The sequence below is a fragment of the Pristiophorus japonicus genome, chromosome 4 (genome assembly GCF_044704955.1).
Source record: "Pristiophorus japonicus isolate sPriJap1 chromosome 4, sPriJap1.hap1, whole genome shotgun sequence".
Lineage (NCBI taxonomy): Eukaryota > Metazoa > Chordata > Chondrichthyes > Pristiophoridae > Pristiophorus > Pristiophorus japonicus.
This window is the reverse complement of record NC_091980.1, coordinates 181,639,944-181,665,594: the sequence shown is the minus strand read 5'-3', so window position 1 is coordinate 181,665,594 and position 25,651 is coordinate 181,639,944. Positions and strand designations below refer to the sequence as shown.

The 25,651-nt window shown below is 43.2% G+C and overlaps 1 protein-coding gene across 4 annotated transcripts in view; it reads left to right on the top strand.

Annotated features, from left to right (window-relative positions):
- pcnx1 (pecanex 1) overlaps positions 1 to 25,651 on the top strand; it is a 320,670-nt gene that overhangs the window by 157,157 nt on the left and 137,862 nt on the right. For 3 of the 4 annotated variants that reach the window (XM_070878880.1, XM_070878879.1, XM_070878881.1), the window contains exons 7-8: positions 2,062 to 2,191; positions 7,178 to 7,362. The exons of the other annotated variant lie outside the window; for it this stretch is intronic. In XM_070878880.1, coding sequence (XP_070734981.1) covers positions 2,062 to 2,191; positions 7,178 to 7,362 — 315 coding nt within the window. The remainder of the gene's footprint in view (positions 1 to 2,061; positions 2,192 to 7,177; positions 7,363 to 25,651) is intronic. 4 annotated transcript variants of the gene reach the window in all.

Below are 25,651 nucleotides of genomic sequence, written 5' to 3'. Positions count from 1 at the left end.
TGGAAAATCTTGAGTAGCTTGTGCCGTATTTGCAATAAGTGCTTTTGCCCTGCTAAGCTCACCGCCTGGGTGCTGAGCAGGAAAAAGTGCCTCCTTATGACTTGTAACTGAGTTACTGGAACCAGTACCAAAGTAAGACAATACAAAAATATTTAATTTTGTCATAACCACCTCTCTCCCTCACTCGCTCGCTCGCTCGCTTTCTCCCCTGCCCCTCATTCAGCTCTCCTGATGGTGTCATCAAATTAGCTGTTTACAAATGGAAAACTAAAATGGAGAGGGGCAAAATAGTTGTCCTAGTTTATATAATGATGTAATTTTTAAACTGTGGACTGATGGTGAGACTCTCAATGCTTTTCACTTGGGGTTCTTTTAGCATCACATTATTTCCCATCTTTCTTGCCACAAAGATTTGTATCATACTACTTTGTACCTGGAAGTCTTGTACATTTATGCTCCAGTGCATCCTCTAATTAAAGTGTTAGCATCACAACAGCAACATGCATGTGTATAGCGCCTCTAACGTTGTAAAACGTCCCAAGGCTCTTCACATGAGCGTTATCAATCACAATTTTGCACCGAGCTACATAAGAAAATATTAGGACAGGTGAAGGTTTTAAGGAGCGTCTTACAGAAGGAGAGCGAGGCGCTTGGGTTTAGGGATGGAATTCCAGAGCTTGGGACCTAGGCAGCTGAAGGCACGGCTGCCAATGGTAGAGCGATGAAAATCGGGGATCACAGAATATTTCTGCAGCTCTTTTCTGGTATTTGTGAGTGAAGATATTAAGACTTAAAGATTCGACAATGGTATGACAAACAATTGATATTAGCAACACTCGCTGACTTGCAGTTGGTATTCTGCACTATTCTTTATACATCTGACTTTTGATCATTTATTTATATCCCCTGTTCTGCCAACCTTTGTCTCGGCCTCTGGCAATGCAGCTCTAAAACCAGTTGATTGGAGATAGGCATAAGTGGGTTGGGTTGAGATTTCCTCTGATCTGCTTCTTCCCTCTGAGAAGGTGCTTATCATATAGCAAAATATGGGTATTCACCCTCAGTTCACCACTCTATGGTAATTGACTGTATTTAATTAATGTATCATAACATCTATGGTTAACCGCTAAAGATCTGTTAAGTCCTTTTTCTACTGTTAAAAGATATATGGGGAATCGGGTGGGAAAGTGGAGTTAAGGTCGAAGATTAGCCATACTCTTACTGAAAGGTAGAGCAGGCTGGAGGGGCCATATGGCCTACTCCTGCTCCTATTTCTTAAGTCCATGGGCAGTTTAAAGTTGCTGTTATCAGTAAGATCATTCATAAAAGATGCAATAATTCTATTAAAAATTGGATCGGTTTCAGTTGCAAATGTCTCTTGTTCCATTTGTACATTCTTTATGGATTGGGCGAGAAATTCACAAAACATCAGTGACAGCGAATCCACTTCTCTTTATTACTACATCTCAGTAGTAAATCTTTTATCAGGAATATCTGTTTTGGGCAGGAAAAAATTCCATAGCTCGACTTAATTTTCTTGAAGTGAGGTATGCAAACCACCACTGTTGGGTACCAGATTTTTTTAAATATTCGTTCCTGGGAAGTGGGCGTTGCCCATCCCTAATTGCCCTTGAGAAGGTGGTGGTGAGCTGCCTCCTTGAGATGACATGGTTAATTTGCATGCAAATAAAATTCAAAGCAATAGCAGTGTTAAACTTTAAAAACAATCTGTTAATACCTTAAATTGACTTTTTCTGGTCATATATTGGTTTGTGGTGCATTATGCATTTTATACTCATTTGCAGTTTTTAACTTTTGGCCAAATTGAAATTGATCTGGAGCAACTCGGATAGAGAGGGCATTAAAGTTCTCTGATACAAGCAACAAAATCTGTTCTGTCACAATGAACTTGACATTGCAATTTTGGTACAAAAATGCTACTTTAAGGGGCAACCTGTGTAAATAAAGAGCCAGTTGACATGAACGGAACAGAATTGTTCATCCTGTTTTGTGACTGAGTTGTTAATGCCTGTCTTGCTTACACCTGTCTTGCTGTGCCAGCCCAAGCCACTGATGAGACGGTTACTTTTCGTCGTGAACGCAGCACGTTCAGGCGCCAAGCCGTACGGCGGCGGCACAATGCGGGGAGTAACCCCACCCCTCCAGCCTCGCTCATTGGATCACCTCTCAGGTATGACATAAAATGACCGTGCCAAATGCATGACACAAATATCTCTTGCATTCTGCTATTTCCTCAGCTGTTTTAAAAAAAAAATAAAGCATGTTCTGTGCCATTAGGCTGTTGCTGCATGACTTCATGAGCATGTTGGCTTGATGAAAGTGCATGTTGTCCTCTGCTTTGTGCATAAAGTTTTGATGTTGCAAATCTTGGGCCCAAGATTAAGCTTCTCCATTTTAAAAATGTCCCGAACTACTATCGAGTGTTTGTTGTGACACTAGTCTAATGAATTGGAAAAAAAATCCATTGTTCTTGCATTACAAGTTAGGCATTGTTGGTGTTTTTCAATTCATAGTTGACTAAAATCTGTAAACTATTACCTTTTTTTCTGCCTGACTTCAGGGATGCAGTATACTGTAGGAGCTCAAACACAAAAATAAATCCCCAAGTCTGCCCACGTACTTGATAAATTCTGGCGCCAATGAGTTTTTAATTAAAGCTCAGTTTTGATCAGTTCAGATTTTTGGCTCTACACCGTTAAAATGTTGTTGCCAAAATGATGTTGCTTCCCTGTTTTTTGTATGAATTGTTCCACTGGAAGAGGTAGTGAGTTGGAATAAGAGCATGGCTGGGATTCAACCCAAGATGAGATTGGTGGAAGGGTCCATTTTGCAAACTGGGAGCAGCATAAATTTGACACTAAGTGTGTTTTCAGGATTATAAACTGTTAAACATTAGCATTTTAATAAAAGATCTATCCACTGCTTCTCAGCATTGTAAATAATGATGGCCAGTAACTTAGGCAAGGCATGAAGGCATCATGATCATCGACTGCATCCTGATAATTTTCCAGTCAATGATCTGTGGCAGCATTAATATATAATGTATAGCTTATCACATTTAAACAAGTTGCTGCTAATTAGTATCTTAAATGTGTTATTGCACAGGGGGCAGATGGAGGAAACTCTGGAACAAAACTTTTAGATTCAACATCTGTTAAGCAATGTGCAGCTTATGTAATCTGGTGAGAAACTGGCTATTTTCCACTTCTCTCAATCCCTCCTCACTGAGACTGGCAGCTCTCTGGTACCTTCCCAAGTGACACCTGCGAGTTTGGACAGTGAATATGCGCAGGTTGTTTAACTTTGAAAGACATCACAGCTAAGTAAAAACAGAAAATGCTGCATACACTCAGCTGGTCAGGCAACATCTGTGGGGGGGAGAAGCTGAGTTAACATTTCAAATCGATGGCCCTTTATCAGAACTGGAAGATGTTGGAGATGAACAGCGTTTAAGCAAGTATAGAACTAGGGAATAGATGGTGTTGAAGGGAAGAACATAAAAGAAAATGTCTGTGATAGGGTGATATAGTAAGTAATCCTGTTTTCACTTGACACCCACAATGTTTATTTTCCATCAGGAATCACTAGGTAGTAGCCAAGAGTGGGAATCAGGGCTAATTCCCCCCCCCCGCCCCCCCGCATCTCCCACCTCCCCCTTCCAACCCAATTGTAACTACTCTGGCTGAGATTAACGAACTTAGTATCGACTAGCAGCCAAACATGAGACCTTTCTATTTAGTTCTACATCTGTCAATGCTTTTGCCCACTAATCCATCAAGAGAGCTACATGACCTAGCTGTTTGCTTATCATCACACAAGAGTTCTCCATCCCATTTACTCTTAACTCTTCACACCGTACACCATTCTCACCTTGAAAATGCATCCTCTGAAGCCTTCACCAGTGCATCCCTGTAACTGGTATCTAAAAGTTGGACAAGTGAGAAGTCGAAGCACCTCGGTTTTGTGTGCATTTATCTCCCCTGCTCCCTCTCTCCAAATAGTCTAGCTAAGACTGGGAACTTGCTATTGCTAGACTCAAGGTTATAACCCCATTGCCTATCATTCTCAACATATCACCTGGCACAGTAACATAATATGCCTGTCACCTCAATCTGCACATTTTAGATCTTACCAAATTAAAACAGGAGACCAATTTTATTTTTGTGGGTAGAGCAACAATTGCAATCTTGAAGCTGGATCAGTGGAAGATTACATTTTTAACTTTTCAATATCCCTTTTTATCAGTTAACTCTAGGATTTCTTTTACCAATGTTCACAAAAATTACATTTGGTAAAACAATTATGAATTGTGCATTATAAGTAATGTTGCACATCATTGTTGTGCTGGATATTCACTTTGTAGCTTTTATTTTATTATTTAATGGCCGTCTTGAAGCAGTTTCATTAAACAAAACTAAGTTTTGTTGGAGTTAAGATCGGTGAGAAGACATGATACAGTTCTTCCAACTAATATGGTTGATGCAAGCGAGATATTTAACCTGGATAATGATATAGGACTAGAGAACAAGTGCAAAATTTAAAAGCCCTGAGCGAGGTTAGAGATTAGATTGGACATGTGCAACTGACTCCCAGATAGTAGATGACTTGGTATTAATTGACTTGTTTATAAGGGAGCTGGATGTTGAGAGGAAAAATAGATGTTTAGAGAGATATTAACAGCTTGATTTTATTTTTCTAGAAGACAAGGTATAGAACTTAGTTTTTCTTAGAATAGAAGCCCAACAGTGGGGAAGGAGGGGAGCCGGATCCATCTTGTAATAATCAGATGGAACAGGCTTGATGGACTGAATGTCCATATCTTACTTCCATCTTCCTTGTGTGAACTGAAAAATTTGTACAATACAACGGAATTCACTATGGATCTAGTTTTTCTTATTTTAGACTTTGTTACGTCAACATGCCATTCACATTCACATATATGTGCACTTCATCAGAACAGTTTAATTTAGCCAGATTAAATATATTTAGCATTTAAAATGGAAGTTTGGGGGGATGGGAAACAATTTTATCAAAAGAAAGTTCCCTTCCATGAAACACATTTCTAAAATTGTCAGAATTTGAATAAACTAAAGTCAACTGAGTTTTAAAAAAATCCTTCTTCATAAAAAATACTTATACAGGTACAACGTCCCGAATCCGGAACTCCGAAAACTGTAATTGTCCGAAAACCGGACATTCGGCGCATAGTTGATTGAGGCGTTCGGAATTATTATCCGAAAACCGGACATTTTTGAGGCAAAATCCAAAATCCGGCAGATTCGGTGGAGGATTCAGGATTTCAGACAACAAAATCAAGTCTGAAATCCACAAACCTCAACCAAATCCGTGCCGGATCTGGGCTTTTGCCGGATTTCGTAACTCGCCGCTCAAAACCCGGCACGGATTCAGTCGAGGATTCCGGATTTCAGACTTGATTTTCTTGTCTGAAATCCAGAAAAGCCCAAAAACCGGAACAGACTCAGTCCCAAGGATTTGGATTTCGGATGCTGTACCTGTAAAGGGAATTACATTGAATTGTAATTCTTGAACTATTTTAATTGAACAATTCAGAGGACTAGTGATTTGGTGTGGCACAACATCCTACAAATATCTACATTGACTGCAAGTAACACACTTAGCTGCCTGAGTACCAGAATTTTACATTAAAAATCCTGGAGCCAGTGGAAATAGTGGCTTCTGAGAGACAATAGATCACATTGCATCAAATCACTTGACCTAGTGATGATTATCTGAAAAATATTTGGATTATTTTAACTGATAAGTTTTTACTGCAGGTACAAATAACAATCTAGATAGATAAAGCTTTAATAAGACAAATATAGATTCAAGAAAGAACAGGAAACCTGTCCTATCCTGACCGTGCAATCTATATACATCAGCCCCAACTGAACGCCCCCCTCGATCATACAATATCTAGGAGAGGTAAAGAGTACCTATATTTTTTTTTACTGAAGTTACATAATAAACTGCAAACCTTCGCAGACCTATACATATTACTTTGTTGGAAATGGCAGCTTCCAAGTTGAAGAATGGAAGAAAGCCAATTAACATTTAGTAAATGTGGAGAAATCTAATCAAGATGCAAGTGTGGCCAGAATTGGACTTGTCTTCTGTGTGTTTGTACAATATGTAGCAGAAGCCTGCTGTTTCTGATTGATGTTGTATGTATATCTTTCCAAATCATATCTGTCTTATTATAAGTGCAACAAGCTGATTTTACAGAGAAGCACTATCGCATCAATCATGAAACAAAAAAGATATCTATTTTTACACAACTAGCATATTTCCTTTCAGTAAGTAATCCAGTTCCATTGTAGTTTTGTGAGAATGCTCTTGCTGGCCTTGGAGTGTATGAATCTGGCCTTGCATGTCCATTGCAGTATGTAATGGAGTATTAAGGGGCCTAATCTTTGTGTTTCCTGTAGTATATAATCTGCTGTTAGGGGCCTCATTTAAATCCTTTTATAGTTCAGGTTTGGGGACAAAATAGTTTACGTTATGTCCATAGTATTCATATTGCAGCATACAAAATTTATACGAGATTTTTTTAAATATACAAATTTTGCATGTACTAAACATTTCATATATTGGTGTAATTAGGATTCAAAAAGTTTATAAGTCACACGGTATTAATATACAGCATTAATATACAGGCATGGTTTTTATATTTCACTATGCAATATCCCTTTTTGTGTTCTTCCGTGTTCCACCATCCTTTCAGTGCATAGAATTTGTACTATGATGTTCTACATACAGCATTTTAGCTTGTGGCTGGGAAATAACTTTAGATGTTGGGTGGGGGAATGCAAGATGATATATATGTGTTGTTTGTTGTGGATGTAGTTTAGAAAATTATGTCTGATAACTTAGTGGATAGTGACCCATTGTCTCAAAGCCATTTGCTGCTTTAAAAATTCTCTGCCTTGTGCTTTCTTATTGATACTGTTCCCTATGCTTCCTTTGATGGGTTGTTTTCATTGGTTTTGCAAGAGTAAAACTGCATGAACTATCCAAGCTTAAACTATGTGCTTTTGTGGTCCCACATTAATCAGTGCATGATCAGCTCTACTAGATTAATGTTTTCTCTTGTTGCCTTTTGATGTGATGACTTCGTATTCACTTTTTTTTATTGTAGCCTTCAAGATAGTCAGCAGGGTCAGCCATCTACTTCCCAGATCAAAATACAGTCCCGCCCCCCATCACAAGCTGCTGTACTTAGCGCTAGTGCCTCCCTACTGGTCAGGAATGGAAGTGTCCACCTGGAAGCATCACATGACAATGCCTCTGCTGTTGGTGGCTGCAGTTTACAGGATGAGTTTGGTAGGCAGCCTGGAAGACTACCCGAATTATTTATTCTATTACTATTAATTGCTATTATAAGCGCATCAGTAAAGAGATCGTATTCCTTTTAGAGCATCGCCTTGGCCAATTCAAATCAAAATTAAAAGCTGCAACATTACTTTATTATACATGTGCAAACTCATTTCCAAACCTCAAACTACTTCAGAAGAAGCAGTTGGCAGTAGTATCAAATGTATAAGTCCACTAAAAGGACACTGATGTAGAAAGTTTGCCCAAACGAATAAATTTGTTGAATGCAATCACTAAATTTTGTTTTGGGTACAAAATTCAACCCATACCTTTTAAGGATGTACTGTCTCTTTAAGCTGCTACTTTTAGTTTCTTATGCTTAAAAAAGACAATGCTGCTTTTGAACATTTTACCAGCTCAAGCCTATGATTGAAGATTGAGCACAATGTCCTCCAGACTGAATAAGCCTATATTATGGTTGGTATGTCATGTATTGGATTTTGTTGGGATCAATTGCATTTGGATATCTATCACATTTTCTTCATGGAGTACATATGGAATGGATGCAATTCAGCAGAACTGAAAAAAGACAAATGTTTTCGTAATACAGCAAAGGAAATGTCCGAGGGTGACTGGGAATGGTTGGATTTGAATGGTAAGATCAAAGATTTAGTGCAAAGATAGTGAGCTGCATCATCTTTTCTAATCGAACTGTAGACTCTTTATGTTGGTCCCTTAGAAGATGAGAAGGGGGATTTAATAATGGGAAATGTGGAAATGGCTGAGACCTTAAACAATTATTTTGCTTCGGTCTTCACAGTGGAAGACACAAAAACCAGCCAAAAATTGCTGGTCACGGGAATGTGGGAAGGGAGGACCTTGAGATAATCACTATCACTAGAGGGGTAGTGCTGGATAGGCTAATGGGACTCAAGGTAGACAAGTCCCCTGGTCTGGATGAAATGCATCCCAGGGTATTAAGAGATGGCGGAAGTTATAGCAGATGCATTTGTTATAATCTAATTTACTGGAATTTTTTGAGGATATAACGAGCATGGTGTATAGAGGTGTACCGATGGATGTGGTGTATTTCGATTTCCAAAAGGCATTCAATAAGGTGCCACACAAAAGGTTACTGCAGAAGATAAAGGTACGCGGAGTCAGAGGAAATGTATTAGCATGGATCGAGAATTGGCTGGCGAACAGAAAGCAGAGAGTTGGGATAAATAGGTCCTTTTCGGGTTGGAAATCGGTGGTTAGTGGTGTGCCACAGGGATCGGTGCTGGGACCACAACTGTTTACAATATACATAGATGACCTGGAAGAGGGGACAGAGTGTAACAAAATTTGCAGATGACACAAAGATTAGTGGGAAAGCGGGTTGTGTAGAGGACACAGAGAGGCTGCAAAGAGATTTCGATAGGTTAAGCGAATGGGCTAAGGTTTGGCAGATGGAATACAATGTCGGAAAATGGGAGGTTATCCACCTTGGAAAAAAAACAGTAAAAGGGAATATCAGGAAGGCGAATGGAATGTTGGCCTTCATTGCGAGAGGGATGGAGTACAAAAGCAGGGAGGTCCTGCTGCAACTGTATAGGGTATTAGTGAGGCCGCATCTGGAGTACTGCGTGCAGTTTTGGTCACCTTACTTAAGGAAGGATATACTAGCTTTGGAGGGGGTACAGAGACGATTCACTAGGCTGATTCCGGAGATGAGAGGGTTACCTTATGATGATAGATTGAGCAGACTGGGTCTTTACTCGTTGGAGTTCAGAAGGATGAGGGGTGATCTTATAGAAACATTTAAAATAATGAAAGGGATAGACAAGATCGAGGCAGAGAGGTTGTTTCCACTGGTCGGGGAGACTAGACCTAGGGGGCACAGCCTCAAAATACGGGGGAGCCAATTTAAAACCGAGTTGAGAAGGAATTTCTTCTCCCAGAGGGTTGTGAATCTGTGGAATTCTCTGCCCAAGGAAGCAGTTGAGGCTAGCTCATTGAATGTATTCAAATCACAGATAGATAGATTTTTAACCATTAAGGGTTACGGGGAGCGGGCGGGTAAGTGGAGCTAAGTCCACGGCTAGATCAGCCATGATCTTGTTGAATGGCAGAGCAGGCTCGAGGGGCTAGATGGCTTACTCCTGTTCCTAATTCTTATGTTCTTATGTTCTCTCTCTCTCTCTCTCTCTCTCTCTCTCGAGAAATTCATTGTGTTTATTTGTCTATGTTTCTGAGCTGTTTAGAAACCCGCGCATGAGACAAAAATATGGTTGGAAGGGTTGTGGGGAGCGGGCAGGTGAGTGGGGCTGGGTCCGTGGCCAGATCAGCCATGGTCTTGTTGAGTGGCGGAGCGGGCTCGAGGGGCTGGGTGGCCTGCTCCTGTTCCTAATTCTTATGTTCTAGGTCCTTTGCAGTCAGAATCAGGTGAATTCATAATGGGGAACAAGGAAATGGCAGACAAATTGAACAAATACTTTGGATCTGTCTTTTCCAAGGCAGACATGAATAACCTCACGGAAATACTAGGGGACCGAGGGTCAAGTGAGAAGGGGGAATTGAGGGAAATCCTTATTAGTCAGGAAATGGTGTTAGGGAAATTGAAGGGACTAAAAGCTGATAAATCCCCAGGGCCTGATCGTCTGCATCCCAGAGTACTTAAGGAAGTGGCCCTAGAAATAGTAGATGCATTGGTGATCATTTTCCAACATTCCATGGACTCTGGTTCAGTTCCTACGGATTGGAAGTAGCTAATGTAACCCCACTTTTTAAAAAAGGAGGGAGAGAGAAAACGGAATTATAGACCGGTTAGCCTGACATCGGTGGTGGAATCAATTATTAAAGATGCAATAGCAGCGCATTTGGAAAGCAGTGACAGGATCAGTCCAAGTCAGCATGGATTTATGAAAGGGAAATCATGCTTGACAAATCTTCTAGAATTTTTTGAGGATGTAATTAGTAGAGTGGATAAGGGAGAACCAGTGGATGTGGTGTATTTGGACTTTCAAAAGGCTTTTGACAAGGTCCCACTCAAGAGATTAGTGTGCAAAATTAAGGCACATAGGATTGGGGGTAATGTACTGACATGGATAGAGAACTGGTTGGCAGACAGGAAGCAAAGAGTCGGAATAAACGGGTCCTTTTCAGAATGGCAGGCAGTGACTAGTGGGGTGCCACAGGGTTCAGTGCTGGGACCCCAGCTATTTACAATATACATTAATGATTTAGACAAAGGAATTGAGTGTAATATCTCCAAGTTTGCAGATGACACTTAGCTGGGTGGCAGTGCGAGCTGCGAGGAGGATGCTAGCAGGCTGAAGGGGGACTTGGACAGGTTAGGTGAATGGGCAAATGCATGGCAGATGCAGTATAATGTGGATAAATGTGAGGTTATCCACTTTGGTGGCAAAAACAGGAAGGCAGATTATCTGAATAGTGACAGATTAGTAAAAGGGGAGGTGCAATGAGACCTGGGTGTGATGGTACATCAGTCATTGAAGGTAGGCATGCAGGTACAGCAGGCAGTAAAGAAAGCAAATGGCATGCTGTCCTTCATAGCGAGAGGATTTGAGTATAGTGCAGGGAGGTCTTACTGCAGTTGTACAGGGCCTTGGTGAGACCACACCTTGAGTATTGTGTTCAGTTTTGGTCTCCTAATCTGAGGAAAGATGTGCTTGTTATTGAGGGAGTGCAGCGAAGGTTCACCAGACTGATTCCCGGGATGACAGGACTGATATATGAGGAAAGACTGGATCGGCTAGGCTAATACTCACTGGAATTTAGAAGAATGAGAGGGGATCTCATAGAAACTTATAAAATTCTGACGGGACTGGACAGGTTAGATGCAGGAAGAATGTTCCCGATATTGGGAAAGTCCAGAACCAGGGGTCACAGTCTAAAGATAAGGAGTAAGCCATAAAGGACCGAGATGAGGAGAAACTTTTTCACCCAGAGAGAAGTGAACCTGTGGAATTCTCTGCCACAGAAAGTTGTTGAGTCCAGTTCATTGGATATATTCAAAAGGGAGTTAGATGTGGCCCTTATGGCTAAAAGGATCAAGGGGGTATGAAGAGAAAGCAGGAATGGGGGACTGAAGTTGCATGATCAGCCATGATCATATTGAATGTCGGTGCAGGCTAGAAGGGCCGAATGGCCTACTCCTGCACCTATTTTCTATGTTTCTATATATCAGTGCAGGAGTTTCTCTGGACCCAACCATCTTCAGCTGCTTCATCAGTGACCTTAACTCTATTATAAGGTTAGATGTGGGGATCTTCGCTGATGATTGCACAGTGTTCAGTTCCATTCACAACTCCCTAGATAATAAAGCAATCCATGCCCGCATGCAGCAAGACCTGGATGACGATCAGGCTTGGGCTGATAAGTGGCAAGTAACATTTGAGCCACACAAGTGCCAGGCAATGACTATCTCCAACAAGCGAGAGTTTAACCACCACCCCTTGACATTCAATGGTATTGATATCGCCGAATCTCACACCATCAATATCCTGGGGGTCACCATTGACCAGAAACTTAACTGGACCAGTCCCATAAATACTGTGGCAACAAGAGCAGGTCAGAGGCTGGATATTCTCACCTCTTGACACCCTAAAGTCTTTCCACCATCTACAAGGCACAAGTCAGGAGTGTGATAGAATACTCTTCACTTTCCTGGATGAGTGAAGCTCCAACAACACTAAAGAAGCTCAACACCATCCAGGACAAAGCAGCCCGCTGGATTGGCACCCCATCCACCACAAACATTCACTCCTCCACCACTGGCGCACCGTGGCTGCAGTGTGTACCAAGATGCACTGCAGCAACACACCAACGCTGCTTCGTCACCTAGAAGGACAAGGGCAGCAGGTGCATGGGAACACAATCACTTGCAAGTTCCCCTCCAAGTTACACACCATCCTAACTTGGAAATATATCGCCGTTCCTTCATTGTCGCTGGGTCAAAATCCTGGACCTTCCTCCCTAACAGCACTGTGGGAGTTCGTTCACCACACGGACTGCAGCAGTTCAAGGTGGCGGCTCACCACCACCTCAAGGGCAATTAATGATGGGCAATAAATGCTGGCCTTGGCAGCGACGCCCACATCCGAGGAACAAATAAAAAAATGCAAAACAAAAGAGCTGACACAGAATCATTTGGGTGGAATTAATAGTAAGAAATAAATTATTATTGGTGGTATTCTATAACTCCCCCAGGCCAGGATGAAAGCCTTGATCTGGAACTGTGGGACAAGAATAGGAAGAAGGCTAGTAAGGGACTAATTCTAGTAATTGCCGATTTTTAACTACAGTTAATCAGAAATTGATTGAGAGAATACCAACATTACTATCATTCTTTGATGACCATAACATTTCCAAACAGAACATTTATAAAGATCCAGTAATTATGCAACTCCACGATCACACCAATAAATTTGATTTGATGGCTTCCAGCGAGGTCCCTTTGGAAATTTCAGCAGCACTTGAAATTTAAACAATGCTCATCATACAACATATTTTGTTTTAGATAAAGTTGATTTTATAATACTTACTGAGTTGATTTTTCATAAAAGGGTGCTGGTGTATCTTTGAAACAAACCTAGGTTTAATGCCTGAAAGTAATTTCTATTGTAGCCATAATACCAGCATTACCATCCCATACCACATTCAAGCCTCATTTATTTTCCCTGATCCTGTCAGGTGTCATTAAGGTCTGCCTCAGTCATGTCCTTGTTGTGTTTGCTCACCACTGAATTTTGTGTGCTGGTTCTGGTCTGTGTTACAGTGATGCACAAATCTCATTATTTGGGTGAAATTTTCTAAACGAAAAGCGCAACAGTCGGCTGTGGTCTGTGGGTTTTATATTATTCATGAACCTGCCCAGCATGTGGCTCCCATCACTTGTTTTGTGGTCAGATTTAATTGCGATAAGTCACATATCACAGCTTTTAGCTGCATAATCTTGTGATAGTGGGGTGAGGGAGAGAAAGATTTGGCCATTATAATTAATTACAGTAGTAGCTTTAGAATTTTTTTATTGCATGCAGTACATTTTAATTAAGAGCCCAACTCACTGCCACAACTTAAAAAGGTTTCCTATGGTCGTGATATAATTGCTCAGATTTTCCGACAAACAGCAAGATTGGGTGACACACTGTAAATCTTGTGATTTAGTGTGCTAATCTTTCCGTCGCTAACCTCTACCCAATTTTGCTGTTTTTAAAATTAGAATACGTCGCAGCGCAGCCGCAGAATCAGGCACTCAGTCCCAATCGAAGAGCTGAAGTAACAGCACATTCTAGGGCTGCGGGAGAATGTAAGTGAATTGAAGCGTAACTTCTTCAATTAACTTTAATCTATAATTATTTTAAGCTGAATTTTGAGATTTTTGTCAGTATCACTGCTGTGTGTGATTTATGCATTCAGACAACTCCAAAGGATCAATTTTCCCCAGTTATCTGCACCGGTTTTTTTTGGCCTAAATTAAAATATCCAAGTTTCCCCAAAGTTTGTGCACCAGTGTAACTCAGTTAGTTACGATTTTTTTAGGTTAGTTTTTTTTTTGCGTCATTGGGGGCGTAACCTGCCACCCGCGCCAATTCTGGCCATTTAAGCAAGTTTGGCCAAATTTACTCCGATTTTTCTTCGGACAGCGAATGTAACTACTGTGGAAAAATCTTCTGAGCAGGTAAGAAAATTAGCCCAGCAGATGCAGTTCCTCAGCCTGGACAGCAGCAGCAGAGACGGGGGGGGGGGGGGGAGGAAAGCCTTTAAGCCAGGGTTAGGAGCAGCAACCAGCACCGGCAGGGGAGGGAAGCCTTTTGGCCAGAGTTAGGAGCAGTAACCGGCACTGGAAGGAGGAAAGCCCTTTGGCCAGGGACGGCAGTGGTAACCAGCACTCGGAGGCCCTTCGGCCAGGGCTAGTGGCAGCAACCGGCATCGGGAGGCCCTTCGGCCAGGATTGGCACCGGTAACCGGCATCGGGAGGGGGAAGCCCTTTGGCCAGGGTTAGGAGCGACACCGGGAGGAGGGAGGCCTTTTGGCCAGGGTTAGGATCAGCACTATAAGGGGTGATGGGGAGGGGCGCATGGGGATTGACTTTTGACATCAACACTTTTATAATTTAATGCTGGTAAGCTGCTGAAATGTGCAAGCTGCTAGTGCAGGTTGCTGTGAGCTGGCCAAAATGTGTTAAGAACATAAGAAATATGAGCAGGAGTCGGCCATACGGCCCCTCAGGCCTGCTCTGCCATTCGATAAGATCATGGCTGATCTGATCATGGACTCAGCTCCACTTCCCCGCCTGCTCCCCATAACCCCTTATCCCCTTATCGCTTAAGAAACTGTCTATTTCTGTCTTAAATTTATTCAATGTCCCAGCTTCCACAGCTCTCTGAGGCAGCGAATTCCACAGATTTACAACCCTCAGAAGAAATTTCTTCTCATCTCTGTTTTAAATGGGCGGTCTCTTATTCTAAGATCATGCCCTCTAATTCTAGTCTCCCCCAATAGTGGAAACATCCTCTCTGCATCCACCTTGTCAAGCCCCCTCATAATCTCTACCTTTCGATAAGATCACCTGAATTCCCAACCTACTCAACCTTTCCTCATAAGTCAACCCCCTCATCCCCGGAATCGACCTCGTGAATCTTCTCTGAACTGCCTCCAAAACAAATATATCCTTTCGTAAATATGGAAACCAAAGCTGCATGCAGTATTCCAGGTGTGGCCTCACCAATACCTTATATAGCTGTAGTATATTTCAATTTCCAGCCTCAACCCGCAGTGTGTCCCTCGTTACCCTGGCAACTCGATCTTTTTGGCGCAGATCTTATGCTCCACCCCCAAAGCTAAAGGACAGGCAAGGCAGCGCCAAAATGAACAATTAAAACGGGAAAAGTTGGATGATTTTTCTTGGCGTAGTTGGGCCTCACAAAAACGAGCGTAACTCTTCAAGTACGTCAAAAATCGGCTTTGGCGAAAATTGAGTCCCATGTCAGTACATTATAAATTATTCATAATTTAAGAATATAAAAATTATTGCCTTTTGTTTTATAGATTGGGAGATTCAAAATTTGAAAGTTAACCTTGAATTTTTAATTTATCGAAAAGATGGATTATTTTGCAAAACTTTATGGACAGCAAAAATTTATACAATGGCATGTTGACTTTTCTGAGTAAACAGGCTTTGCGGTATTGTTTTGTTTACCTCCATGGGAAAAGGCCCGTTACTGGATCTCTGCTGCCCGGGGGGGAGTGGGGGGAGGAGAAGAGAGGATTGAAAGGGGAGAGGAGGAATCGGAGAGAGATGGGGAATCGGGGAGAGAGGGGGAATCGGGGAGAGAGGGAGAGGGGTGGAATCGGGGGGAATCGGGGAGAGAGGGAAAGGGGGGAATCGGGGGGGAGAGGGGGAATCGGAGGGAGAGGGGGGGAATCGGAGGGATCGGGGGGAGAGGGAATCGAGGGAGAGGGGGGAATCGGGGGGAGAGGGGGAATCAGGGAGAGAGGGAGAATCGGGGAGAGGGGGGGAATCGGGGACGGGGGAGAGGGAGAATCGGGGAGAGAGGAGAGGGGGGGGAATCGGGGGGAGAGGGGGAATCGGGGAGAGAGGGGGAATCGGGGAGAGAGGGAGAGGGGGGAATCGGGGACGGGGGAGAGGGAGAATCGGGGAGAGAGGAGGAATCGGGGAGAGAGGAGGAATCGGGGAGAGAGGAGGAATCGGGGAGAGAGGGAGAAGGGGGGAGAGGAGGAATCGTGGAGAGAGGGAGAGGGGGGGAATCGTGGAGAGAGGGAGGGGGGGGAATCGGGGAGGGGGGGGAATCGGGGAAATCAGGGAGAGGGGGGAAATCAGGGAGAGGGGGGGAATCGGGGAGAGAGGGAGAGGGGGGAATCGGGGAGAGAGGGAGAGGGGAGGAATCGGGGAGGGAGGGGGGAAATCGGAGGGAGAGGGGGGGAATCGGAGGGAGAGGGGGGGAATCTGAGGGAGGGGGGGAATCGGGGAGAGAGGGGGGGAATCGGGGAGAGAGGGGGGAATTGGGGAGAGAGGGAGAGGGGGGGAATCGGGGGGAGAGGGGGAATCGGGGAGGGGGAGAGAGAGGGAATCGAGGAGAGGGAGAGGGGGAACCAGGGGGAGAGGAAGAGGGGGAAGCGGGGGGAGAGGCGGAATCGGGGGGAGAGGGGAACCAGGGAGAGGGGGAGAGGAAGAGGGGGAATCGGGGAGAGGGAATCAGGGAGAGAGTGAGGGGGAATCGGGGGGGGGAAATCTGGGAGAGAGGAAGGGAGAGGGAATCGGGGAGAGAGGGAGAGAGAGAATCGGGGGAGGGGGAGAGAGGGAGAGGGGGAATCAGGGCGAGAGGGAGAGCGGGAATCGGTGAATCAGGGAGAGGGGGGGGAATCGGGGAGAGAGGGGGAATCGGGGAGGGGGGAATCGAGGAGAGAGGGGGAGGGGGAATCGGGGAGAGGGAGAGTCGGAGGGGAAGAGAAAGAGAGAGGGAGTAGCAGGAGTGCTGCCAACCCTCCAATCATATTACAGGCCGCTGCTGGCCGTACTTGGCCCTCCTGCAACTCACTCCTCCATGTATTGGAGTTTGTGATGCTCCCTGAGGGAAATGAGCATCTGCGGTCTCCAGTCCCTTGTTCCCCATTTACCCAGAGTGGAAACATTCTTTCACTCTTTACCCACAGTAAGGTTGCCAGGTTTCACTCAGCCCTTTACTGGCTGCTGCTCTCTTAGCACAGCTCCCACTCACCACGTTACATTTGTTGCTGATGGCTCTACAGAAAATGCTATGCCTCACACCCACCCCATTCCTCTCTTCCATCCACTCCCCAGTTTTTCTCATTCCCCACTCCCTCCCAGTCCCAATCTCCTGAAGTCCCCCCCCCCTCCCGACACTGCATGGTGCCAATCTCCCTACACACCCCACCCCTATTGCAATTTTTTGACACTCTCAATCACCTCCTGTCCCAATCTCCTCGCCACCCCCCCCCCCCCCCCCCCAAAACCCCTGCTGTGGTGCAAAGTTTAAAAATCGCAATTCTCCCAGGCAGTACTTCCCATTTCGGGACGCATAGCAACACTAAGTGCAGGACTCCACAGGCTGGATTAAACTGTGTCATGGGCCGTATACAAGCCTCTTACTCTATAATTTCCTCTTGGTGCCATTAAACGGTTCCAAGTCCCCAGGAAAATCTGGGCCATTAATCACATCTTAAACATGCCATGCTTACAGTACATAATGACTAAAGGAATTCTTCATCCCAGGTTGTCATCTTATAATTTCTTAACCTGCTTATTCATTAAAACAAACTGCAAATGTGCGGTTCCCGTACCATCAGCTACTGTTTGAAATATAAGCTGGCTGATTAGCCTTGTTGCAAAGACTCTCTTTGTGGCGAGTGTTACCAGCTGCTGTTAAATTTGCCACCTGCCGCCTGTTGGAGAATGGCCGGGTCAAAATGTAAGCAGAGTGGAACCCATGAGGCTGGTATCTCATCGCTCTCTTGAAACCGGTGAAGTAATTAACAGCCCCTCCGTGCATTTATGCAGCTTGCTTAATATGGCATCTCTGCTTCAGGTACACTGCTTGATTTACAGCACACGTTTAGAATCCCACCGAAAACTCGCCTCTTGCATGCCTGGATTAGTTTCATCAGGTTGAATACTCCAGTTCATCATCATCATCATAGGCAGTCCCTCGGAATCGAGGAAGACTTGCTTCCACTCTTAACATGAGTTCTTAGGTGGCTGTACAGTCCAATACGAGAACCACAGTCTCTGTCACAGGTGGGACAGATAGTCGTTGAGGGAAGGGGTGGGTGGGACTGGTTTGCCGCACGCTCTTTTAATAGCCTGCACTTGATTTCTGCATGCTCTCAGCGATGAGACTCAAGGCGCTCAGCGCCCTCCCGGATGCATTTACTCCACTTAGGGCGGTCTTTGGCCAGGGACTCCCAGGTGTCAGTGGGGATGTTGCACTTTATCAGGGAGGCTTTGAGGGTGTCCGCTGCCCACCTTTGGCTCGTTTGCCGGGAAGGAGTTCCGAGTAGAGCGCTTGCTTTGGGAGTCTCGTGTCTGGCATGCGAACTATGTGGCCTGCCCAGCGGAACTGATCAAGTGTGGTCAGTACTTCAATGCTGGGGATGTTGGCCTGGTCGAGGACGCTAATGTTGGTGCGTCTGTCCTCCCAAGGGATTTGTAGGATTTTGTGGAGGCATCGTTGGTGCTACTTCTCCAACGACTTGAGGTGTCTACTGTACATGGTACATGGTACATATTCCAGTTCGTGTGATACCGACTACTGAATATATATTCAAAACTTGCTTTGCCATTGACAGTTGCTCATTCTGTTGCAGGAGACCAGCACCATGAGTCCTTAATGCTGTTAACTCTGTCGCTCTTACCCGGGTGGCAGAATTGCATATCGGGGAGTTATTTTCACTTTCGGCGATAATCAAAATGTGCGATGTCTGATCAATCACCTATTATGCACCCAGTCCTATTTCCCTTTTCAAGCCAGTTTTTCATAGGTCTACAATTCTGCTGCTCGGGGTAAGAAACCACCCAGTCTTAAAAAAAACCTGAATCCGCACCTCAGCTGGGTGACGCATGCTGGCTCTCGTTTGATTTACAAGTACACCAGCACTTCAAATCACTCTGGGCTGTTTTATTTTGCGTGGTTTACAGAGGTCTTTTGTTTGTCCCTCCTCTGCTAAGTTCCTATATTTGGAATATAAATCAAAAGATGGCAATGAGGTGCTATATGACATCCAAACATGGTCCTCCCCTCTTGATGATTTCAGCATTCACAGTAAAGCCACATGAATGGAGTAGACCTCTATATTCTCCAGCCTTTATAAAGCGGAGTAAATTCAACTTTGACAGGGTCACAAAATGGGTGTTAGTGGATTGCCACTCATTATACTCTTTCTCCCCCCCACCCCCCCCAGACTTTTCTTTCCATTGAAGTCCTCCTTTTCCATTGAAAATTGAGCGGAGTGTATAACGGGTGACCCGCTACCACCCGATTTGCGTCCCTTCCGAAGTTGACTTTGATCGCTGACATGTTTAGGCTTGCCTCACCAATAAACTCTGACAGGTACATTTTGAGGATATTGCATTGGCCATTGATCCAGTGGCTGCCATTTATGGTACTATAAGTGGTCAAACTATGGGACTAAAGGTGTCAGACAATATTATACAACTTCTTCCATTCGCATTTACCAGGTCTCACTCCATCGCATTTTATTCTCTGCTGAAAGGGTGAGTGGTTTAGAGCAGTATTGGCACTAGTTTGGTCAGCCACTAGACGTTGTGTAAAAGTAGCCCCCAGTTAACTCTCTCCTTCATGGTGTCAGCCATGGTTCAATAGCACTTCTGAATCAGAAGGTCATGGGTTCAAGTCCCACTGCAGACACTTGAGCACAAAATCTAGGCTGACACATGATTGCAGTACTGAGGGAGTGCTGCATTGTCGGAGGTGCCATCTGGATACAGAATTGGCTCAGTGACAGGAAGCAGAGGGTGGTGGTGGATGGGTGTTTTTCAGACTGGGAGGTGGTTTGCAGTCCTATTCCCCAAGGGTAAGTTTTGGGTCCATGACTCCTATCAATTTTTATAAACGACCTAGACTGATGTAGGCAGTAGATAATACGATTGGTAACATAGTAGATAGTGATGAGGATAGTTGTAGACTTCAGGATGACATAGACAGGATGGTGAAATGGGCAGAAACTTGGCAGAAGGAGTTCAATGCGGAGAAGTGTGCACTTTCGGAGGACTAATATGGAAAGAGAGTATAGTATAAATGGCATGATTTTGAAAAGTGTAGATGACCAGAGAGACCTGGTGTTCTTATAAACAAATCCTTAAAGATGGCAGGGCAAATTTATACAGTGGTTATAAAAAGCATATGGGGTTCTTGGGTTCATAAATAGAGGCATAGAATATGAAAGCAAAGAAATCATGCTAGCACTTGACAAATAGGAACATAGGAACAGGAGTAGGCCATTGAGCCTCTCGTGCCTGTTCCACCATTCAATGAGATCATGGCTGATCTGCAACCTAACTCCATACTCTTGCCTTTGCCCCATAATCGTTTAATACCTTTGGTTAACAAAAATCTAGCAATCTCAGATTTAAAATTAACAATTGATGTAGCATCAATTACTGTTTGTGGTAGAGAGTTGCAAACCTCTACCACCCTTTGTGTGTAGAAGTGTTTCCTAATTTCACTCCTGAAAGGTCTGGTTCTAATTTTTAGACTATGCAGAAATAGTTTCTCTCTATCTACCCTATCTGTTCCCCCTAATATCTTGAAAATTTTGATCAGATCACCCGTTAACCTTCTAAAATCCAAGGAATACAACCCTAGTTTGTGTAATCTTTCCTCGTAATTTAACACCTGGCGTCCGGGTATCATTCTGGTAAACCTACGCTGCACTCCCTCCAAGGCCAATGTGTCCTTCCTAAGGTGTGATGCGCAGAACTGCTCACTGAACTCCAGGTGTGGTCTAAACAGGGCTTTGTATAGCTGTAACATAATTTCTACCCCCTAATAAAAGAGGCAAGAAGCAAAGGGTAATGGTTGATGGGTGTTTTTGCGACTGGAAGGCTATATCCAGTGGGGTTCCGCAAGGCTCAGTACTAGGTCGCTTGCTTTTTGTGGTATATATCAATGATTTACAGTGGAGGCCCCGACCTGCGTGAGAACACCAGCGACAGGTCGGGGCCATAAAAGGAGTGGCGTGGAGGCCTCGGCGAGCAGCGTGGAGGCATAATACTCCAGGGAGCAGTACGTGCTGGTGCAGGAGGGCGACGGCAGCGAAGAGGGACATTATCAAGGTTCAGGTCGGTGATTGGAGCATGGGTATGTGCAGCAGGAGCGGCGAGAGACCGTAGAGGGACGTAATCGGGGCCCAGGGGAGGCGTGAGTTTGGGGCCAGGGGCAGCACGGGCCTGCCCACACTGCGATATGTGTGCGCACTCGTCCATGCAGCAGAGCTGGTCTCCAGTCGCCTTGGATAACCCTTGCCACTGGACCAAGACCTAGCTCTGTCAAGCCCACCAGCCACCACATGTTAAAAAAAAATCCATGCACAGGCATCTTCCACCCTTCAGGATGTAGTTTGGGATCTGGAATATTAGGTCCTTCATTGAAACACCTGTGAACTCATCCTTTTTTTGGTGTGGAAGCAAGTCATCCTCCTGATGATGATGATGACCCTAGTAACTGTTCATGTTTTGATCTATGTACCGGACCCTCAAGTCTCTTTGGACCTCCACTGTTTTTAACTTGTCACCATTTAGAAAGTACCCTGTTCTATCCTTTTTAGATCCACAGGTGATTACCTCACATTTGCCTACATTGAAATCCATTTGCCACAGATTTAAATATTCATTTAATCTATCAATATCTCTGTAATTTTATGCTTTCATCTACACTGCCGACAATGCCGCCTGTGTTTGTGTCATCGGTAAATTTGGATCGGTGGCTTTCTATCCCATCATGTAAGTGTTTAATATATACAGTGAATAGTTGAGACCCCAACACACATTCCCTGTGGGACACCACTAGTCACATCCTGCCAATTTGAGGACCTGCCCATTATCCCTACTCTCTATCTCCTGCGCTTTGCCAATTTCCTAACCAGGTCAATAATTTGCCTTCAACTCTGTAGACTTCAACCGTAGTCTCTTATGAGGGATTTTAGCAAATGCCTTCTGGAATTCCACATAAATAACAGCCATTGACAATCATGACAAATCACTGGTTACACCTCGGCTGGAATATTGTTGACAATTCTGTGCACCATACTTTAGGAAAGATGTAAAGGCCTTAGGGTACAGAGGAGGGTTACCAAGCTCTTACCAGGGATGAGGGACTTCAGTTATGAGGAGAGGTTGGAAAAATTAGGACTGTTCTCCTTGCAACATGGAAGGTTTAGAGGTGATCTAATAGAGGTTTTCAAGATGATGAGAGGTTTTGATAGAGTAGATAGAGAAAATCTATTTCCTCTGGTGAGTGGGTAAACCAAAGGTCCTAGATTTAAAATAATTGGCAAAAGATGTAGAGGGAAGATGAGGAGAAATTATTTCACTCAATTGTTAGGATCTTTCACGCGCTACCTGAAAAGGTGGTGGAAGCTGATTCCATAAATAATTTTAAAGGGAGTTGGACAGGTACTCGAGGATGAGGAACTTAGAGGGTTAAGGACAAAAACTAGGATGTGGGACTAAGCTCGACTGCTCTTTCAAAGAGCCAGCAAAGGTACAATGGGCTGAATAGTCTCTTATGCTGTAAGTTTTTATGATACTATGCTTATCACAGTGCTGTATGTGGGACCTTGCTGTGTGCAAATTGGCTCTCGCACTTCCTACATTTACAACAGTGACCACACTTCAAAAGTACTTCACTGGTTGTAAAGCACTTTGGGACATCCTGAGGTTGTGAGAAGCGCTATATAAAATGCAAATCTTTCTTTCTTGCTCCTTTCCCTCAGGGAAGCACCTAGCTTCTAATTGGTGCCTCCTCACGAAACCACAACAAGACCTTGGCACAGGAGAGATTGCTCATATACACCCACATCTGTCCACTTTGTGATGTACCTGACAAATGGGGGAGAAGCCCACCCACAAAAGCCCTCTAATCCTGCCCTCTGCCCCCAAAATAAGGCCCTTTTCTTGGAAGAAATGCTGACGAGTTACTGATGGCTACCCTGCTCTTCAGTTTCTTGACTTAAAGTTGTATTTTTGAGGAGTGTAAGTTTGAAAGAAGCACACAGCTAGTTTATATGCCTAGTGATGGTCTTCAACAAATAAAATGGTCTGTTTACTTATATTGCATTGTATGATTTTCAAGTAGAATTGTGAAATCAGTGTCAATCCTGTTTTTCTTGTGTGTCTTCCATAAACGCTTAGGATGAAATTAAACTGTCATTTATTTCATTTCACCAGCGGCAGAATAACTGAACTGGATTGCAATTTTGTGAATAAATTAGTTTTATATATTTGCATGGAGATTGTTAAAATCCTCTTGATGGATCTAAGTTCAGTGTAAACTTTTGGTGTCTGCTTTGTGTTCTAAATAATATGATTAATGTGGTACTTCAGTTTGTGCAGTGTTCTTATTAATCATGTTTCCTGTCTGCATGTCAGTGCAAGAAGTTATTATGCGATACACTGTTTTGAATAAGCAGTGTTTAAACTACACCGGTTGGGATTTGTGCTGATACTATTACTAGAGTTAATTTTAATTATTTTTAAAAGATGTCAGGAATGGTTTATGCTTTGCTTTAACTCGTATGAGTGATTTTTTTGCGTTTGCTTGAAGCATGTACATTTAGCGTTCGGACTAAATCTATTAACACCCTGTAACTGTCTTTGACCTCTTTTGTTGGCTGCAGTAATATTTCTGCATCTTGGAAAATACTGTGAAATTAGTAAATACTGTATAGTCCTGCAAGGTTCTCGAATTAGAATAGACTGCACTGGAGATGGAAATAAAATACCATAAACAGAAACCTCTTTTATGTTTAAATTACAACGTTTTTTTTTAGTACATGCTGATAATGTTACACTTCTAGTTTGAGCAGTGCTTCCTAATCCCGTTAAAAAGTATTCCAGAATTTCAGAACTGACCATTCACAAAATCACACTAACTTACACTAACCGTGTAAGGTAGAATCTAGATAGGCGTGTTCCATTGGGGATAGTTCCTTGGCAAATTAGTCACGTTATATGTTGCCATTTATGAGGAATGTATTATATAAAGAGATGTATACTATCCTGCAGATAAACAACTAAAAGGTATTTTAGCAGTTTGACGCATTTTCAGAATCAGGCTGACCTGTTTGTGACATTAGCCCTCTCTGAGTTCAGAGATCTCCTGTACCTTTAATGTGTTTTAAAGGATTGGCATTGACACACATCATTTTGTTTCTGTTTCAATAATGGAGATATTCAACCCACCTTTAACAATAATGCTTCTTGGATGAGCAGAAACCAGTGTTGATGTTTTTTTGTAATATGTCAAATTCACTTTCATCAGCAGTTACTTACTTGCCTTGATGTTTGAAAGTAAAACTGTTAATTGAAAAGTATACTTGTAGCGTGGTTAAGTTCGGTGATGTTAATGGAGCAAACATGGGAAAATTGCTGTTTGACTTGAGGAAGTGAAAAGCCAGAAAACCAAACACAATTAAATCGAGACACACTGGTTCTGATCAACTTATAGTTGTATGCTAAAAATGGCACTTCAACCAAAAAAAATCATTCTGGTACAGATGGAAGATCACTGCTGTGCATTATAAATGGGTCAGGCGATTGTATTGAATACACAACAGGGGATCGAGGAATAAGCTAGCTGTTCAACTGCTTTTATTTAAAAGTAATCTATTTCCACAAATTGGTTCAATCCCCCACCTCTCTTTTTTTAAAGTACGCCCTTCCAATTATGTCTCTGTGATGCCATTAACATGTATGTAAAGAAAGAATTCTGCGGTCCTGGAAATGGTATGTCAAAACTGAATTCTTCATCGAAGAATACTAATACAAGTGGGAGGAAGCAATTCAATTGCTTTAGCTCCCGTTCCTAAATTGTGCACAAGCAATCAGAAGCTGTGCAGTGCACTAAAATCTGAATTAGCCAGCACATTACAGAACTCCAGAGTCAATTTCCTTTATAACGATCATGTGTTTCTTGTTGATAATAGACAACCTGAACTTAATTTTGGCTTATGTTTTAATAACTTCAGTCATGTATTTCAACATGAAACATTCATTGTAACTTACTGGGCACCAAGTCTATCTGTTCCTAAATGCTGTCAATTAAACTAATTAGTGGGGGGGAGGGTTCAGGTGGGCAAACATTTTTTAAAGTCCAAGAATAAGGAGAAGGCAGTAGAGCAGGGTAGCACTGGGGGAAGATGCAGTGCTTGTATCTTTCAGAATCAAATCCTAGAATGTGACTGCACAGAAACATCAAGTCTGTGCTGCTGTTTTTTTCAAATGCTCTTCAAAAGAGCCGGCACAGGCTCGATGGGCCAAATGCTCTTTTTCTGTACTATACTGTTTTATGATCCCATTTCTCCTGGATGGTCCTATATCCTTCAACATTCTGACTTTTCAAGCAACTAACTAATTCCCTTTTTAAAATAATTTATTTATGGGCTTTATTCTGCCAGATAATTCCACTTCCTAACCACCCTCTGTGTAAAGATTTTTTTCTAACCTTTCCTTCAAGTTTTTTTAATGATTATTTTAAATTAGTTCCCCCTTGCTGTCATCATCCCTTGTTTTTCT